The 20,264-nt window shown below is 41.2% G+C and overlaps 2 protein-coding genes across 7 annotated transcripts; one reads left to right on the top strand and one right to left on the bottom strand.

Annotated features, from left to right (window-relative positions):
• Positions 1-924: 924 nt before the first annotated feature.
• Positions 925-16,447, bottom strand: tmem67 (transmembrane protein 67). Its single transcript, XM_085178732.1, is given in 30 exon segments — positions 925-1,212; positions 1,295-1,437; positions 1,525-1,627; positions 1,748-1,855; positions 2,761-2,801; positions 2,804-2,877; positions 2,960-3,023; positions 3,026-3,080; positions 3,162-3,242; positions 4,982-5,122; positions 5,217-5,356; positions 5,440-5,539; positions 5,653-5,739; positions 6,020-6,118; positions 6,208-6,306; positions 6,425-6,481; positions 6,561-6,666; positions 8,177-8,297; positions 8,664-8,817; positions 8,906-8,971; positions 9,558-9,641; positions 9,815-9,923; positions 10,012-10,166; positions 10,422-10,484; positions 10,603-10,674; positions 10,792-10,855; positions 11,179-11,278; positions 11,597-11,687; positions 11,800-11,888; positions 16,210-16,447. Coding segments are annotated over 30 exon segments (2,952 nt in total). The 5' UTR covers positions 16,415-16,447; the 3' UTR covers positions 925-1,131.
• On the top strand, positions 13,740-20,133 carry rbm12ba (RNA binding motif protein 12Ba). 6 transcript variants are annotated; one of them, XM_085178709.1, is made up of 2 exons: positions 13,740-13,870; positions 18,185-20,133. In XM_085178709.1, the coding sequence occupies exon 2, from the start codon at positions 18,219-18,221 to the stop codon at positions 19,929-19,931; it is 1,713 nt and encodes a 570-aa protein (XP_085034835.1). In that variant the 5' UTR covers positions 13,740-13,870; positions 18,185-18,218; the 3' UTR covers positions 19,932-20,133. The 6 variants fall into 6 exon arrangements, with proteins under 6 accessions (XP_085034835.1, XP_085034838.1, XP_085034839.1 ...); XM_085178712.1 differs by lacking the exon at positions 13,740-13,870 and adding an exon at positions 16,489-17,361; XM_085178713.1 differs by lacking the exon at positions 13,740-13,870 and adding an exon at positions 17,372-17,816.
• Positions 20,134-20,264: the final 131 nt, after the last annotated feature.

Here is a 20,264-nt window from a genome sequence, read left to right as displayed (position 1 = left end):
ACTGCAATGCTTCTTCTTTTAAGAACACTTTGTGTATTAATGAGCCCAGTTTCTGTAGTATTGAAAGAAAATTATTCATATTTTTTCTTGAGTTCAGCAGCTTGGAGGTGTTCTAATGTCTTCACAAGTCTGGAATCCAGGCAGGCCAGATTAGTCAGTTAACCTATGGAACCACCATACTGTAAATCATGCAGTGCAGTTAAGCATTACCTTGCTGAAATATTTCCCCAAATTTTCTTTCAATGCACCAAACCTTCTTTGTAGGAGTTACAACACCGTTCATCATTGATGGTGTCTTCACAGATGTAACACCATGTGTACTAATGCAATACCATGGTAGCATGAAGAGTGCACTGGTAGCGAGCCAGATTTGGAATATGCAACAGCAAAAAGCAACGAGAACATTTCCCACTATGCCTGAGGTAACAGAGCCAGAGGTATTTCAGTAAAGCATCTAAATTAAAAGGCACACAGTCAAGAAAGAAAACCAAGACAGAGAGAAATAAAAATAAAAGATTATAACTTTTTCATGCTGGCCAGTGTTTTTCTAGCTTCAGTCAGGAACCTTCCTCTATACAATTAAAATTCTGTTTGGATTTACATATATATAAACAAAATAACCCCCCCCCCCCCACTTATTTCTTATGGAATAAAATAAGGAGACTGATTTTTTTAATCTATGAGCATGTTTGATTCATCTAAAATCCAGTGGTGACATGTAATAGTGTTGCTTACTGTCAATAAGAATCCACCAACATACCCAGAGATGTTAAATATATTGTGTTATAAATAATATTGGGTTCATAAGAATATGAGAATGTACATCATCCTTTGTTTATATAGCTACTGGATACGCTACTATTCTTTACCTAAAAAATAAAATAAAATTTAATAAAAAAATGTCAGAACAAGATGATTTTCATGTCACAAAAAACATTTAATCAATACAAAAACATCCAAAATATGTCAAAAAAAATTGAATATTTACATCAAAATCAGCAGTAAAAACCACTTATTACAGAACCACTTATTAAAAGAAGTGCAAAAAGGACAGAATCTGTAAATAGTAAACATCTGTGAAAGAAATGCAGCTAATTAACAAAGATGATATCAACTATCTAGCAACAAATTTTAAATTAGGAACCTCTCATCCACCAGAGTCTTGTTGGCGAGGTTCTTCCTTCCCAAACTGTTACGCAAAAAGCAAAATATCTGTAAAGAACGAGAAGGTTGATTACTGCGAGTACTTTTTAGGCGGTGCTGAGAACATGCAGTACGGACGACAAATACTGACCACTTGCTGCACGTATGTAAGCACAGCTGCAAGCACAAAGCTCTGGGATCCAAGGTCGACGACACAGAAGAACAAGGTGTCAAAGATCAGCAGTGTGGCCTCGTTTCCATAATACAGCACGTTACTAAAAGTGTGCGCCTCATCTGCCACGAGAAGTGCAAACAGACATCATGTACACACACGTAGGTGGAGACAAACAAACTGAAATGTACTCTGGCCCAGACCATCACCATTGTAAAAGATGCTCTTCTCAGTGGGTTCAAGAAACTCCATCCCTATGACACTCTCAAACATCAGCTTGTCCTTCACTATGTAGTCCATGTCAGAGTGGGCCTTTTCAAATGATACGACATAAGACAGAAATAAGCAAACCGTCCTACTAGAATTAGATCAGATAAAACTCTGCTGCTTTTAGTTTGCTGAGTGAGTTTATTCTTGAGTGTTTGTACTAACATGGTCAATAACACATCCCAGGAAGTGGTTCATGGCCTGGTAAGCTTTGAAGTGCGGCTCGAGCGAGCTGAGCGTGGATGCGTCTGTTAGTCGTGATGGCTGGTTCCTCTGGAGGACAGGACACAATCAACTCCTTTAAAAGGCACTTATGAATAAAAGTTACCAAACTGATAAAAGCTCTGAGAAAAAAAGAAACAAGAAAACCACTGCTTTGACTTCATATCCAAAATGTTTATGAGTTGCACTGCAAAGCGCTTACCTGAAGCTAAAATTAGTCCGTGTGATAGTTAGTGGCAACACCACAGACAGTATAAAACATGGGTGTAGCTACTGTGATGTCGCCCACTTGTTTGGGGAGTCCTGTTGCCATCTTGGTGTTTTGAAACCAGATGTGGCGAGTGGGGATGGGTCTGACTATTAAATCTGATGCTCATTGGTTAACGACTTGTCATTTCCAGCTCACTGTCAATGCTAAAACACCCTTCCTGAAACTTAGAATGACTCAACAGATACAAACAGACTGAATGTTTTAGTCAGTATGACCTGAAGTCAGTGACTGAGACCCTAACAGTGAACAAGAAAGTGTTTAGGATGTTTGGACAGAGGGTCTATTTTACATAAACTTTTTACAACCACATCTGTCACCCCCTGGTGGCCTTACAAAAGAATGCAAGCTTAAAGTACTTCTGTGTTGGCTTCACTTTTAAACCCCGGAACCACATTTTATATGATTTGTGTAATACCAATTTCTACTACAAGACTGTGCAGTGATATTTGTGATGCAAAGAAAAGAAGCCAAATGAATGTAAACATCAGAGCAGCTTTTCCATGGCTGTCTGTCATTACTGGTAGAGTACATATGTTTAACAAGTTCTGTTCAGACAACTGCTTTAAACACTTTTACTCTCTTATTAGAGGGATGGGCAGCTGTACTGATCAGTCTGCAGACTAACAGTACCATTAAACAGAACATTCATAGCTGAGGTGCAGACATGACTGTGGTCAGGACTTACCCTGCTGATTGATTCCTGTATTCTTTTATACTGCACCCCCGACGGCTGGTAAGAGACACCTGAAAGGTCTGGACTTCTGTGTTGGGGAGTAAACCCCTCTGAGCACACAGTGGACTCCTTAAAAAAAAATAAATTTAAAAAATCGTGTAAGTCAACTGAAAACACTAGTGAGAGGTAGACTAAAAGCCTGTCAGGGTACATACAGGCTTCTCTTCTCAAATTGTTGTTCATTTCCTCCATGTTTGTATCTGCATGTCCATGACCGAACGGCCATGAATGTAGTATCCAAAGCAGCGATATGATAAGATAAACACAGAAATCTTCACGGAAACAAACACAAAAAATGTTTATCCAGGCCATAAAAACAGAAAAAATGGCTTCATGCAATGTACGCTACTTACATTACTGACTGAGCAGAGATCTACAAACTGACGGATTTTGTCCTCCACAAAGTGTGCATAAAACACAGTGAAGAAAATCACCTGTAGGGTTTAAAGGACATCTTTTAAGGGGTTCAAAGGGGTACAGTGGGGCAAAAAAGTATTTAGTCAGCCACCGATTGTGCAAGTTCCCCCACTTAAAATGATGACAGAGGTCAGTAATTTGCACCAGAGGTACACTTCAACTGTGAGAGACAGAATGTGAAAAAAAAATCCATGAATTCACATGGTAAGATTTGTAAAAGAATTTATTCGTAAATCAGGGTGGAAAATAAGTATTTGGTCACCTCAAACAAGGAAAATCCCTGGCTCTCACAGACCTGTAACGTCTTCTGTAAGAAGCTTTTCTGTCCCCCACTCGTTACCTGTATGAATGGCACCTGTTTGACCTCCTCATCTGTATAAAAGACACCTGTCCACAGCCTCAACCAGTCAGGACTCCAAACTCCGCCATGGCCAAGACCAAAGAGCTTTCGAAGGACACCAGGAAAAGAATTGTAGACCTGCACCAGACTGGGAAGAGTGAATCTACAATAGGCAAGCAGCTTGGTGTGAAAAATCAACTGTGGGAGCAATCATCAGAAAATGGAAGACATACAAGACCACTGATAATCTCCCTCGATCTGGGGCTCCACGCAAGATCTCATCCCGTGGGGTCAAAATGATCATGAGAACGGTGAGCAAAGATCCCAGAACCATACGGGGGGACCTGGTGAATGACCTGCAGAGAGCTGGGACCAAAGTAACAAAGGTCACCATCAGTAACACACTACAACGGCAGGGGAATCAAATCCTGCAGTGCCAGACGTGTTCCGCTGCTGAAGCCAGTGCATGTCCAGGCCCGTCTGAAGTTTGCCAGAGAGCACATGGATGATACAGCAGAGGATTGGGAGAATGTCATGTGGTCAGATGAAACCAAAGTAGAACTTTTTGGTATAAACTCAACTCGTCGTGTTTGGAGGAAGAAGATACTGAGTTGCATCCCAAGAACACCATACCTACTGTGAAGCATGGGGGTGGAAACATCATGCTATGGGGCTGTTTTTCTGCCAAGGGGACAGGACGACTGATCCGTGTTAAGGACAGAATGAATGGGGCCAAGTATTGTGAGATTTTGAGCCAAAACCTCCTTCCATCAGTGAGAACTTTGAAGATGAAACGAGGCTGGGTCTTCCAACATGACAATGATCCAAAACACACCGCCCGGGCAACAAAGGAGTGGCTCCGTAAGAAGCATTTGAAAGTCCTGGAGTGGCCTAGCCAGTCTCCAGACCTCAACCCCATAGAAAATCTGTGGCGGGAGTTGAAAGTCCGTGTTGCTCGGCGACAGCCCCAAAACATCACTGCTCTTGAGAAGATCTGCATGGAGGGAATGGGCCAAAATACCAGCTACTGTGTGTGCAAACCTGGTAAAGACCTATAGTAAATGTTTTGACCTCTGTTATTGCCAACAAAAGGTTATGTTACAAAGTATTGAGTTGTATTTTTGTTATTGACCAAATACTTATTTTCCACCCTGATTTACGAATAAATTCTTTACAAATCCTACCATGTGAATTCATGGGATTTTTTTTTCACATTCTGTCTCTCGCAGTTGAAGTGTACCTCTGGTGCAAATTACTGACCTCTGTCATCATTTTAAGTGGGGGAACTTGCACAATCGGTGGCTGACTAAATACTTTTTTGCCCCACTGTACATTTCACTGATACCTTAGGAAAGAATGAGGTGAGAATGGATGTGAAGGAAAGAAAAGTTAAGTGAGCAAATGGAGGCTGTGCACCTGCAGAAGCCCAATGCAGAGCCACAGCGTGGCTGCCACACCATAGCGCAGTGTCAGGCTGTATGAGGGGGTGTATTCTTCGGGAGATCGCTGTAAATTTGACCAGGGGTCCCTCAAGGCCAGGTTTGAGAAGCCCAGCACCTAGATAAGACAGGATGGCATGTCAGCAACATGAATTTGAGATGTAGCAAAAGCTGCAAAATGAACGAAGGGTCCATAATTGTGGGAGATGTACCTCAAGGAAGAAAAGCACAGTCATGATCTGAAAAGTCGGACTGATCTTGCGGATTGTCTGAATCTCATTCCATTCATTGGCCACAAAGTAAGTCCTCCAGATGCTGACTGGCGAGGTGTCATGTTTTGATTCGCCACTCACTGAAACAGTAGTCAATGTGGATAATTATTTTAAGCAACTAGTCATTTACCACTTATGAAGCTAAAAGTAAGCATGTTGATACCTGGCACAGATCTATTAGTTTTAGTTCGTGGCCTCTCCCAGTCGATGAGAAATATATCAACCGTAACCTGCAGGGCCAGCTTATGGAGAAACTGGACAGCCTTGGATATAATCACACCAAATAACACATTTTCAGTATTCCAGGTTGAAGCCTACCATCTACCTTTCAGCAAGGATACTGCTCATTGTTATATCTGCTCAGCTGGTGTCTAACCTTTAGAGCAAAGGCGCAGCCGATGTATGTCACAAATTGCTCCTCCTGAGCCGGCAGTGGTAACAGGACCGACACAAACTGTTGGGCCTAAGCAGACACAGACACAAATAAGTACCAGAAAGCAGCCAGCAATCACTACATCTAAATATTAACAGTGCTGATAAGGAAAGGTAGAGGAGGAAAAAGACTCGCCTTTAATGTCTAAAGAGTGGAGAGAAGAAAACAAAAGCTGTTAAAAGCCATGCAAAAAGACTGAAGTGGGAAAAAAACTAGAGAAAGGAGACATTGACATTCATATTAAAGAGCTCACAAGAATATAAATAATCCTATAAAAGAAAGACCTGCTGTTTAAGGGAATGAGACATACTTTGTAAAAGATAAGCCAGTAGAGTCCAGTTCCCACAGTGACGGCAAAGAAAACATTGGCCAGGTCACCAGCATAAAACAACAGAAACTTCACCATCGTCTGAAGAAAGACAGGAGAAACCAACATTACTTCATGTGGTTACAGCGACAGATAGTTCTGAAGTACATTAAAGGATAAAGGCACAGTACCTCCAGATCAATGAGGGAAGATGCAATCCTCCTCTTCCAGCTGATGGTCTTCAGCAGGGAGTAGAGCACGGCCACCCCACCCAACACACCCAGAGCAATCTAAGCAAGAACAAAAAAAATCAGAGTTGATCCTGCATCGCTTTGTGCTGTAACAGCAGCTACATACAAGAACTCCTCCCCTGTGTTTCATCAACATTTCTTTCAAACTTTTACTCACATCTGTCTTTAAGCGAGCCTCACTCTGATCCATCTCATACTCTACAGCAAAGGTTGTCTAGAAGAACACAAATTAATTCAGTGCAAACACTCAAAAACTTGGTCCTCAACAATGTGCGAGTGTGCAACCCACTCACAGCCACAGTTTGAGTGTTGAGATCCGTGATGAGAACATCTGTGTAGGTCACAGTCATTAGAGGGGGGAACACCTTCCCTTCCTGGGTTCGTGGAACCAACTGAAACCTACCAAACACGTCTCATCAATACCAGCAAAACCAATCAATCAATCAATCAATCAATCAATCAATCAATGCTTTATTCGCCACATGCAGGTTGCCCTGCAGTGAAATGGGACCCCCCTCCCGACCTTACACACACAACACAGACATTACATGGGGATACAAGTCGGAGATCAGTAGCGTTACAGAAAAAACACTGAAATATACACAACAATGGGAAAGTACAAGAGGAAAAAAAGAGACCTCTACTCATGCTGTGCTTCCATGGTAGGACAGCATGAGAACAGGAAACAAAAAAACTTCTCTGCACAAAAAGCATATAAATGTCCACAGCACAACTTGTGAAAGACATTACAAGCCACAGGATTGGGTGGGGGGTGAGGAGTAATCCGAACCGAACACAGCAGCCGCCCTGCACAGCGCTACCATTCCAGCGCGGCACAGAGACCCGCCGTGTTCCCCCACAGGAAACAAGCATCGAAGGCATTTGGAAAGGGAGGGGGATGAGTGTGTGCTTATCAGTGTAAGTGTATGTGTGTGCGTGTCCAGAGTTCAGCTGAGACAGTGTCCTCCGCCCTATCAGGCTAAGTAAACAGTCTGCCAGCCAACCCAGGTGGCCTTGCATGGAATGGGAAGAATAGTCAACACACAGTCATTATCTGGGAGTTTTTGTTCGGCTCCAGCCTTGGACACTCCGACACTGGTCTCTCAATCTCCCGTTGGAGAACCGCGAGCCTCCCCATGATGGTATCAAACTTCCGTTCCGTGGTGTTGTCATTCTTTTGATTCTGAGACCCCACAACTGCAGTGAGCCGTTCTGCGATGTGATCCAACTTTCGCTCAAAGATGTCATTTTGAGCAGGCCTCTCCTTGATGTATCCCAATATACGCTCAATGGTGTTATTTTGAGTCTTCACGGCAGCTGTAAGCATCTCCAAGGTCTTAACCATGCTGCTTTCGTTGTGAGAAGTCGCGCCTCGTCCCATTGTTTCAATCCCAGTGGGCAGCCTTGGGGGGGGTTTGAACAGCCGGTGCCGCTCTCTTAATTCTCCGATAAGCCAGGGCCAAGCCAGCTCCAATCAGCAAGAACCCTGTTATCATGGTTCCGAATAGGTAGATATCTTCAGCGTCCTCGATCGACAGTCCCGCCAGGCACACGATCCTCCATTTCTGCCACGCGTCCATCGTGTATCCGGCAGGGAAAGTCCCTCCAGGGCACTCGGGCTCTCCCGAGCCCAGACTTCTCGTTGAGAAAAGGGTGTCAATAGCACTCAGAGACCAGTTGATCAAATCCATAATTCTCTTTTAGGTTTTAGAGAACGACAGTGAGTGACTGTTCCAGGGAAAGTAATACACACAAGACAGGACAAGGATACAAGAGGCTAAGCAGGGAAGATAAGGGGAAGGAGGAGGAGGGAAAAAGTGCGACCGCCTTTGCCGAGAGCCAAACGAGAAACCATCAGTAAGAACTCATAAAAAACATGAGTTTCCTTATTTCCACAGTGGGAGCCTACCTTATTTTAACACTGCTGGCTACACGGATGACTTTAGGCTGAGAACTTGTGCTCTTTTCTCTTCCGCTCAGGGTGTCGACGAGAAACATTCGTCGAGACAAGTACCAGTTGTTCATGCTCTCTGTATAAAAACAAAATCATTTGTCAAAGAAATGCAAGCAAAAACACACTTATAGCTGTGAAAAAGTATTTACCCCCCTCCTTCTTATTTTTTGGTTGCATATTTGTCACACTTTTGAGGTCATCAAACAAATTTTAATCAGAAGAAGAGAACCTGAGTAAACACAAAATAATTCTGACACAGTGCCAGGTAAGGTTGGATAGCTTTTTCCCCCTTTAATAAACCATCATTTAAAAACTTTGTACTTTGTACATTTTGTACTTACTCTGTCTTCCTTTGTTTGATTATTTTTTGTATGATTATTGGAAACATGTAAGTGCTTGTGGGGGGCAAATGCTTTTTCAGAACAGTCTATATAAATCCAACCTTGGTTGATGAATCGTCCATTGTATTGCTGGTTCTGGATCAGTGTGGGCAGGGGTAGAAGTTTTGTGTTTTCTCCTCCACCGAGGTCCAGGAAGACATCATAGAGCAATGGTTCGGGGTGGGTGGCAAACAGCTGTGCTACTGAGAGAACACACTGCGCACACAGACAGCTTATATTACCACTCAGCATTTTAGAGAGTTTGTATTCTTTCTCTGAGTCAAGTGAAATAAAAGAAACTCACACTTTCTTTGTAAGCTGTCCCAAAGCTGAAGGCTGCTGCCCGTTTGGTTTTTGGCTGTGGACAAAGCTAAAAGAGCGAGGAGAGGAAGAAGACAACATGCTTAACACAGAAAAACTCAAACTCTTTTAGTTAGGCAAGAATCACAGAATAAGTTAACAAAACTATCGGAATACTTCATGTAAAGGATAACATCATGACACAGTGATTCTGTTACACTCGATACATCGCAAGACAATAATCTGCAATACAATAAGACATCTTTACAGATAAACAAAAACTAACATTAAAAGGGGAAAAGGGCAATATTCACTGTTTTGTTTTCTTATTAGTAATAAACTCACAAAATGTCCCAATTTATAATTACAATTTACATTCACTGGAAACTTTAAACAGTCTTAATTCTTCATGGCACAGATTTGACATGACAGCATCGCACAGTTGCTGCAAATTTATTGGCTGATAATACATGATATAAATCTCTGGTTCCACCACATCCCAAAAGCGCTCTACTGGATTGATATCTGGTGATTGTGGAGGCCATTTGAGTACAGTGAGTTCACTGTACTCATTTGGCTCTTAAGTAGCCTCTGCAAATAAGTCTAATTTTCTAAGGGGCTGTGCTGTAGAGTAGTATTCAAAGGGTTTTACCTGCAGAATTTTGTCCTCCTACTTGCTCCCCATCTGAGAACTCTCCTCTGACATTGTAGACAGCAGCAAGCAGTCTAAAGTCTGTGTTCTGACAAAAATCACACACAACAAAAATGTCATTTAAAAGAACATTTAGCTTTTTAATTTTACATCTCAATTTAAGGTGCCAAGAAATGTTTATGTACTGCTATCATTTTCTCTCACAGTTATTTTTATTACTTTTCTGTTTTAATGTAAAGAGGCTTAAAGTCAGGTACTTACCTTGTTTTTACCTCTGAAGCTAAATCCAATTGGAACAGGATCAGTCTGAAGCACACGACTGGCAAGTCCTGGTTCATCCCCGTAATAAAGCCACGGCAGATTAGCTCTCCTGAAGAGTTGTGAGCATTCACTCAGGGTAAACTACAACAGGATTCATTCACGTTTACAGAAAGGTCGCATAATTTATACATGATTACCAGTAAGAAATGCCTTGGGTTGAGCTCAAAGCAGCCATGGTTCTGAAGATGTTGTTGAAGAGTGCACAGGCATCTGTAGATGCACTGCTGAAAGAGTGCATGTTCATCACACACATGTTTCCAAGAGCCTGACACGCCGTCAGGTTGGAGAAGCCCTGTAGGAACACGACTTGTTTACACAGCACTGCTAAATACATCAGAATAATACCGGCACACAGCACTCGTAACAAAGCACATTACACATATTTTAAAAGCCACCTCAGGGGTTGGCTTTAAAAAAAATCTAATGACTTGTGACAAGTGACATAGTAGGGACATTGTTTATGACAATATTGGAATGTGACTTAAACTTGCTTCCCATGATTTTAGATAAAGAATTACTTATAAAATACATAAGGTCTTGGATTTACAAGGCAAGCTGAGGAAGAGGAGAAGAGGTTTTCCAGGAACCAGGCTGACTGGACACTGAACTTCTGCAAGGGGAAAAACAGATCAGAGTTGGGGTTTTTTTTAAAAAAAAAAAAGACAAAGAAAGAAAAAAAAAAAACATCAAAAAAAATTTACCAAGAAATTAGAGAGAAGGAGACTCACCAACTGAGAATAAGTGACAGTGGGATTGACATTGGTGGAGATGATACTAGGAGGGAAACATAAACCTCCTCCCTGAGGAGAGAGAAAAAAATAAATCACAAAACAATCACAGATGAAATCCTAGAGCCTCTTAATTTAATGATGTGGGATATTTAAGATGTCAAAAGGGTCGAGATTGTCTGGACTCACCGGGACGTTAGGAGATTTACATGCACAAGAGGTATTAACGTAGGCAGCCAGACATCTCTCACACCTAAAAGGCAATTTTAGGTATCACTCCATTTCTCACATACAATACAAACAAGATCTGCAGTCAAGGCAGACTTTACTACAACTCAGACAGAACTAGCAGGAGTAAAAAAAATGTCTGTGCATACAAAAAGAACGCTACGTCCAGATAAACAGAATCATCTTTTTGGGATCAATATTGGACATTTTAAAATCTCTAATGCTGCCTTTCTGTGCCACAGTGGAACAGTGAAATCATCTGTTTCGTTCAAAGTACAGTCTCTGAACGAAATGAGACTGCACTTAATTAATCTCTTCAAATATGCAGATTTTATTCAGACAAAATACCTGTCTCCATTCCTGTTTGGTACCGACAAAGCAGGACTGTCTTCATCGCATGTTTCACACCTGGCCTCTTCCAAGAGGGTTCCATTGAGATCTCTTTCCACTGAAAAACAAAAACAACCTTTCATGCAGCAACTGCACAATTATTACGTTTTTTATTCAATTTATCAACTGCTTATTAGTTTGAGAGGGAGATTCCCTCTGCACAGGTTGCCAACACAGGGTCATAGACAACCATGCACATTCACATTTCATGTCTTCGGGCTGTGCGATGAAGCTAGAGAGAGCTTGCATAAGCAAAGTAAGAACACACAAACTCCACACAGAAAGGTCCCCAGCTGGACGGCAGATTCAAACCCAGTACCTTCTTCCACGACAGTACCAACCACTGTGTACTGCATTCCTATTACCAGTGACTCACCCAGGACATCACCAGGGGGGCACTGGCACTTTCCGTCATTACTGAGGCCGCCTGGACAGCGAATACAACCAAACCCATCTTTTGTGACGCCCTGTAAATAAAAACAGAGGACACTGTAAGAGCTCACATAACCTAAGATACAAACTATCTTACATGAAGTTTTAAAAAAAAAAAAAGGAAAAAAAGTGAAAGACTATACGTACCAGTTTGTTTGGGAGACATTTCTCACAAGAAATGGACGCTTTATCAGTGGTAACAGTTTTGTATCCACTCTGGCAGACACAGCTCAGTCCTGAAAACAGTAAGAAACCCAATTTAAACTTTGAGGGAACACTGGATATGTCACGTAGCTTTCAGCTCAGAGATATTAATGCAATGACAACCCCTCCAAAATGTTTTAAACAATGTTTTAACAGTGTTTTTATGTGGTGTTTATGCTGTATTTTGTTTTGTTTTTTTTGCTGTTTTACTCATATACACTGAGAGCCACATTTAAGGCAAACTTCTACTGCTTTGAAAAGGACAGTAAAGTTTTCTGATTCTGAAACCTCAGGCTCTCATTCTTTGCTAGTAGTAATAAAAATACTAGATGTAAAGAGAGGGTGCAACAAAAGAATAACCAGCGAAATGCTACATACAAAAAGTCATCATCACATTGCTCTTTAGTGTTAGAGAGGCAAACTAAATGGTGGATGGAGGACATACTCGTGTCTCCTCTTCAAGGTGAACTATGTTCATGCAAAATGATCTGAATTTTATACGTGTTTTTTTTTTTTACAAGTAAAGACCAAGCGAGGAAGTGGCCCTGTCACAATGTGTCACAAAACAATGACAGGCACACATCCTTCTTGATTGGCAGGTTTAGTTGCACGTATCTCATGTTCTTCAGTCTTTTTTTGTTCTTTCTAAAGGAATTGTTTCTGCAGTTTCTGCAAACAGAATAAAAAGCAAATACACAGGATACAGGATGTGATTTCACAAGCTTTGATCTACACATCCTCTACTGAGTTTTCTTTTTTTTATGAAAAAAGGGGATGACATTTATCTTCCCCTCTAAGTTTAATGCTATCTGTAGGCCAAACTACAACGAAATGAGAATCCAACTTTCACTGCCAGCACTCCTAAGTAGACTAATCCTGTATCCTTCTAAACCCACACTGATCCGTGCGTAGCTCTTCAATCAGCAGCAAACAAGTGCCAGCAGACATTTGGAGCATAAAAACTACCCCTGGCTAAGTAAATGAAAACAATTCAGAGCAGCAGATTGTCATATTTTGTCATAACCCTAAGCCTAACTACAAGTACTTACTACTGAGTGTCAAACTGATAATCTACATCAGAAATTATTAATGAGGAGAAATGGACAAATTCTTATTTCAATTTGTTGCACTGTTTGTTGGCTTTGAAAGTGATGGCATAACTGCACTGATGTTAAGGAGGGGCAAACACACTCGAGTGTGAAAAGAAAAAACCACCCCGTCACTCACTGTATGAATCAGAAGTTAGAACTAAGTCCTTGATGCTGGATTCCTTTAAAAGCAGACAGTTTTCATAGTCTAGATAATCTGCTGTGGTCTAGTTCTCTGTTAATTTAAGTACTGTGCAAAAGTCTTGAGGCACCCCTCATTTCTTTATATTTTGCTTCCAAGGAACCAGATCTTCTTGTAATGTTTTTTTAAAAGCTGCCTTGAACAATAGTTCTTCAGTTTTTCTCAGTGTAACCCTTACACCCAACAATTTTAAGATGATTCACATATGAATCATTCAATCATAAAACCCCCCCACCAAATGGTATTTCAGTCAGTGGTGTCAGAGATCTTGTGAAAATTGAAGGAATTCGGAACACAGAGAAGTACCATCAGGTACAGCAATGTCATTAATTTATTTTCTGCGGTGCCTATAACGGGAGACGAACCCAGACATGCCTGAAAGCGAGAGCCACGTGTGAGCTACAGATGACGATTTTTAGTTAACAAAAACCTCCATGTTTTGCAAAAACGGGCAAGAAAACTGTCCCCACTGAAGCTGGAAACGACAAACTTGTTTCATCAAGTGAAGCAAAAAAAAAAACCCCCAAAAAAAACCACTGCATGAGTACATAGAGGGTGTGACGGCACAGGAGGAGGAGATAAGAGCAGCTGGAGATGTGCGACACAAAGTAAACAAATTACTCAACCAAGTGCTGTAGCACTCGGTAGCTTCACTTCATATGACAGGAAGAGCAAATGGCGGGTGGAAATCACTGATTCGCAGCTGGTTACAAACTTGACACAGGTAGAAAATATTTCTTCAGTTTTTAAATGTTAGTATATGATAACATTGTACAGCTCCCGGAGTTACACGGTTAAGTTACTTTCGTTATTGTTAAACTAAAGTGTTGGGCAATCGTGTAATAAAGTGAAAGCACTACCCGTTATGCTTTTTTTCCTTCTTACATTTGATTTATGTGGTGACTCTATAATGCTGCTGCTGCTGCTGGCACTTTGTGGGAAAAGATTCACACTTTCAGTTCAATGGTTTCAGTGTCTGATTTGGAAAAGGGGGGAATAAAACATTCAACATTTCTCATTGCTTCATCTTGACAAAGAAACATCCAAAGAAGAGCTTTAAATGTCCTCAAAGAAGCCTGGAGAACCGTTTTCCTGAAGTACTCAAGACATTACAAGAACGTTGGTCTAAGAAAGTTCACGGTTTGATAAAGAATAAAGGTGATCATAATAAATATTGGCCTTCAAGCTGGTTAGAATTGAACAAACTCTGTTTTTGCCCTATCTGCAGTATTTTTATTTGTGAAAGATTGAGAAACACTGTCAAAAGTGGAATAAAAGGAGTTAACATCCAGTCTTTCTATGGTTAAAGTGATACAGAGTGCTAAAACAGAGTTTATCCATATGTAATTTTGCTAATAGGGAATGCTACTTAATTCTTTCTAGAACATAATCAAGAGTAAACCTGATCAATATGATGAATGAGAAAATGTGGTTTGAGTAATAAAATGGTTTTAATGCCTGACTTTTGCCTAGATTCTGGGCACATTGTTACAACGACGGTGTGTTCTTGTCTCTCTCTATGTGAGTGAGAGCACTAAGCGGGCAGCGTGTAAGACAGAAATGTGAGTCTCTGGTCCATCATGCATGATTTTGAATAAAAGAATTATATTGAGTAAGTTGCAATTGATAAACACAGAGTCATGAAGACAAAAGGTATATTCACATGTGACAGAGCTGAAAAGAAGTAAAGCAGTTGAAGTGTCATGATATCATATGTAATTGAGCTAATGAGAAATCATGTTCGTGTACAACATAGAAAAAAAAAATGTAACTATCGTGATAAAGTGAGCTTGAATTTGCCTTAAATTATGTGGGTGAGAGGTCAGAGAGAACGGGAGAAACAATAGGATGGGCCTCAACAAGCAAGCCATGCTTGGTAAAGGGAGAGAAAGAAGGGGAAAATGGGAGTAGAGAGAGCAGGTGAAGTGCCTGACAAATGAGTATAAAAGAGGGCTCTTGGGAAGGTTGTTCTTCCTCTAGTTTCCTGCAATGGCTAGAGAAAATTAATCACTACATCTTTTCCCATTTGACAATAGAAAAAAACAAACAACAACAACAAAACAACGATGGTCACCTTTTCCACATATACATATATCATACACCCATAAAGTTTGGGGAAAGCATTAGATGAGCACTTTCTGAAGCGTGCCCATCTGGGATCTAGGATCAAGTGTACAACAGGATCTTTTATTTAAGACCGTTTCATTACAACCTAAAATGTTGGAGAAAATGTTAGTGAGGCAAAGCTGAGATGGTTTGGACAGAGGGTGGATAGTGGGTACAAAGAATGCCAAATGTGGAGCTGCAGGGTAAGAGAAAAAGAAGAAGACCACAGAGATTATTGATGGGAGAAGGCATGCAGAGGATTGGCGTGACAGAGGAGGATGCAGGGACACAGTGAGATGGCGGTAGATGATTTGCTTTGGTGACCCCTAAGGGGAGCAGCTAAAAGAAAGAAGGAAAAAGAAGTACAACTAAAATGAAGACCTATATGTTACAAAATAAGGTTGAATTGGCAATAAGATTTCTTTATGATCAAAGTAATCCACAGTAGTTGAGAATACACAGCAAACGGTAACTGTGGGAAAACGGAGTGCTCATGTTAGAAGCCGTCATTAGTTTGAGAATTATAAATTATAAAGAGCCATCTATTAGCTTCCTCTCAGATTATCACAAGTCAGAAGGCTTACAGCAAGCAGGACTCCTCTGAAAGCAGTGTTTGTGTCCTCCTGTGCTCTCCAAGCGCACCTGGTTGCTTTGTGCTCTTGTTTGAAGTAATATTATTTGCATGTGATCAGCTTTGTTCAGCATTACCTACATTTCAGTTCAAACCTGCTGTCTAACTTTACTTAACGTCAAACAGACTCCGTGCATACCTCTTTATCTCAGCAGCGTGCTAGCTCCTGAGCTCGTTATTTTTGCACCGAGCACCGTAGCTTACTTTGGCTTGTTTGTGGTTAGATTTAAACTTTATTTGATTAACGGTAAGACACTTTTATTTTCAAAGTGGCGTCGTTTGCTCGATTCCGGTGATGCGGTGTGATGGTGGTGAGGTTAACCGACCTGTTGTGCTCCGCCGCTGATTTGGACCGCACCTCACACACGACAAACTCGAAATATCGAAAAACTCCTCCGCGGCGCAGTCTGATGGAGTCCTGAAAGGGATGGTGAACGGCTGGCACCGCAGGACGTCGATGTACATTAAAATAAACAACGTTACAGGCACTTTGTGTCTGTTAACGACAAACTGTAGCGTCTCCGTCGCCATGGTAAACAACGTTCTTCCCTTTTTTACCCACAGTGCTTTATGCGACGTGATGACGTGATGACGCAAATGAGTAAAAAAAAACATACCTGAAATAAAACAGTTAAATTAATTTAAAAGATTTCTATATAAAATACTTTTTTTTATTTTAGGGGAAATCAATTAGTATTAATCTGACCATTAGTTTAGCTCCATTAGAAATTCATAAAGTGGATTTTCTTCATATATGAGATGTGACTTTATTTCAATTTGATTGTAACTTTATTTAAATGTGTAATTAAATGTAAATGTTTCGAATTCTGTCCAGTCCGATCCCTCCCAGTGAAAACGTTAATACCTTTAGCTCTCGTACTGGTCTCCTGTCTTTTGTAAGTACAATAAATCATAGCAGGTCTGACTGCAGTCTTCTAAACCTTGCCACCTCCCCTTTCACACTTGCTGCTCCACTTCACCCTGTCTGGACGCCCTTCTTTACCTCTCTTGTGCACGGTCTGTTGCTTTGGAAGGTTAACCCAAAGTATTGAAACTCAGCTTTAATTTTTACACCTGCCTCCTACATTGTTCTAAACAATATAAAGTTACTTTGATCTGCTCCTTTATTCACAAGGGGCCACCACAGCGGGTAGATTAAAATAAAATAAATAAGGGTGTTTTCACCGATTTCACAGCAAATAGGCACATTGAAAACCTTCCCTGCTTAAGGTACTGATAAACACAAGCTGAAGATCTAACCAGCTTTTCAGAAGAGCAAGATTTTAGAAAATACACCTATTGCAAAGTAGTTATTACTTGTTTTTGTTAGGGTTTTAACGTGTGAGTCATACGGGACTTTTGACAGGAAACATAATCTGCAGCTGCATCTTGCATTTCCACTTCCTTACACAAAGTACGTATGTTAATATATCGGCATAGACCTCAGGGGAGGAGAGACCGCACCACTTAGTGATCAAGTAAGATTTTAAAAATCTAAAGATTTAAGTGAAACGCTTTAAAACAGGAGAGCAGATAGGAGATGCACAAGCCTTACAAAGAGAGTTCAGGTAAATAACTGAAACTTACTCATTTTCAAATTCATGACGGATCAATTCTTAGTTTAGGAAACCAACACTCAAGGTATGTTTTTTTTTTCTAGCTTTTTATGGATAAATTACTAATTTTATTTAATAATTTGCACTTTAGTAATTTGATGAAACCATTTTTGCTCTTATTTTATTTGAAAAAAACAAACAAACAAACAACACACACATAGAAACGGGGATATGTTTAGGCTCACAGGACATGATTGTGTTGAATCAACGAGGACACTGGAAAAAAGAGAGCCGAGGGCAATGTCATGCAGATTATTTTTGATGTACAGTGATGTACCAGTTCTCCCAGGAGTTACGCTCCCATCCAACAGGTGGCGGTAAGTCTATAAAAAAATCAACGGGGTAAGGGGTTAAGTGGGAGAGGCGGGACAAAAGCGATTTTAAGCATGGTTCCACGACTAAAAGTTTAGTCGGGTTTACAGCAGTGACAACGCCCGCCATGCCAGCTTTTAACGAGTATCTGTTGTGAGTAGCTGTGGTGAGTATTTGTTCGGATTTCAAGGAAAGAAGAAAACGTGTTTTTCCTCATTTTTCCTGCGCCTTCTCTTTTGCTTTCCACCAGCAGGACACGTGTTCTCACTGAATGTGCGTTTCGTGGTTGTATGCTAACACACAGCCCATATTTTGGCTAATTTCAGCCGTTTTCCTTCTCTCTCTCTCTCTCTCTCTCTTTTTTTTTAAAAAGGTATCTCATAACTTGGTGACCTGGTAGCAACAAAATGACCATAATCCTGCGACTGAAAGGTCTGGATGCCAAGGCGGGTATTGAAGATATTCGGGCTTTCTTTGGCTCTGTGCGAATTCCTGATGGTGGAGTGTGCATTGTGGGAGGAAGGCTCCAAGAGGCCTTTATTGCATTCAACACAGAAAGAGAGGCCCAGCTGGCCATGCGGCTGACTGGAAATGTACTCAAAGGCTCTAAGGTGACTCTGCATATAAGCAAGATGGAGGAGCTGGAGCATAGATTAAAGACCGTTTTAAAGGAGAAGAAGAAAGCCTCCCACCATGCTGTTAGACTGCGACCACGTGCAGCTGTAAATCGCATGAGTTCAAATACGAGGCCTCGCGATAATACTGCAAGTCTTTCACCTTCTACATACCCAGTTAGTCCTGCTAGTTCAAATCTATCTGTGAAGGCACAGAATGTTCATCCCAGTACTGCAGATATACAGACTTTAGATGCACAATCTCCTGATCCCAGTGCAGCCTTTCTTCGTGGGATTTGTACTGTTCTCCAAGGTCTTCAACCAACCCACCAAAGAGATGCCATCATCGCAGACAGTCCTGCTTCTGTAGGGAAAGAGGAGAGGACACCAGAGCAAACTCTAAACTCACAGCCAGGCTATGTCAGGCTCTTTGGTCTGCCACCCTCAACCACAAAAGATGATATCTGCCATTTTTTCAGAGGGCTGACTGTACAGGAAGCCATAGTAAATGTGAGGTTGGGATTAAACCATGGGTGCCTTGTGAAGTTTGCTACAATGCAGGATGCATGTGCTGCTCTTAACTTTAACCAGCAATCACTGGGCCCCTTCTGCGTGGATGTTCGTGGAGCGTGTGAGAAGATATGGAATAGCGCGCTGCAGGAATGTGAAGATGCCGTTGATGTTGAGGAGATACAAGGACGGCACCAGTACCCTCTTAAAGAAAGTGTAAACCACAGGCAAAAATCTGCTTCTGTACTGCGCCCCAAGAGGAAGTACATCAACCAGCTGCTAACTAATGGACCAAAGAAGCTAAAAGTTGACAGTGAATCAGGAACTCCAGCTGTGGAGTACATTGTTATGGTAAGCAATCTGCCCAAAACAATGACCAAGACTGAAATAAAAGAGTTGTTTGGATGTGCAACCATTCCACACAAAAATGTACTGCATCTGCTCGACAAAGAAGGCAACAGAACAGACACTGCTTTTCTCCTTTTTAATCAAACTGAAGATTTTGACTATGCAATGAATCTCACTGGCTGCCACGTAGGCTCCAATACTATTACGGTCTCATCAATCACGAAGGAGGCAATGAGAGAAAAGATGAGCAAAATGCATCTTAAAAGTCTCAAGCATCATCTAAAGCCCAAAGACCCAAGAACGAAACCAAATCTAAAGAGGAAATCTGGCCTAGTTGATGCCTCTGAGGGGTCACTGGGTGCGGACATGGGCCTGGAAGCTAAGACTTGCCTGTTTATAAGAAACATGCCGGCAGATGTGCAGAAAGATCAAATCAAAAGCCTTTTCAGCAAGTACAAAATAAAGAAGGACAACATTGCGTTACTGCGCAACAGTGAGGGAAGTGGCATCGGTGAGGCCGTGATTCAGTTTAAGTCAAAGAAGCTTGCTGCGCTGGCTCAGAGGCTCCACGGGAAAGACTTTCTTGGGACGAAGGTGCTTCTGACGTGCATTACCATGAGGCAGATGGAGGACATCTTGGCAAAATAAGTTTGACAATTTTTAGACAGCGCTCTAATGTGGACACAGCTGTGCGAGACTGTTCAAAGCTTTATTCATTCATTTATTCATTCAAGTTTTTGACCAGTTCTGTTTGTGGCAACATTTCTTGCATGAAACATGATTCCGGATTTCTAATACCTGCTTCCTGTTCATAAATCATTTGTACTGTTTAAAATAAATCCTGAAATACTTTGTTGGTTTATTTATTCATCAAATACAACTGCCAGTGGAAAAATCCGTTTGATGGAAGATGGAACTGTCAGAACCTGCACCCAAGATGAAAAGAAACCAATCGAGCTAGTTATTTGTGTCCGATACTGC

Source organism: Neolamprologus multifasciatus, chromosome 11 (assembly GCF_963576455.1).
Source record: "Neolamprologus multifasciatus chromosome 11, fNeoMul1.2, whole genome shotgun sequence".
NCBI classification, from domain to species: Eukaryota; Metazoa; Chordata; class Actinopteri; order Cichliformes; family Cichlidae; genus Neolamprologus; species Neolamprologus multifasciatus.
This window is presented reverse-complemented; position numbering and strand designations above follow the sequence as displayed.

Bases quoted from the DNA above. Each gene is read 5' to 3' on its own strand.
- rbm12ba (XM_085178709.1), top strand. From the start codon at position 18,219: ATGACCATAATCCTGCGACTGAAAGGTCTGGATGCCAAGGCGGGTATT.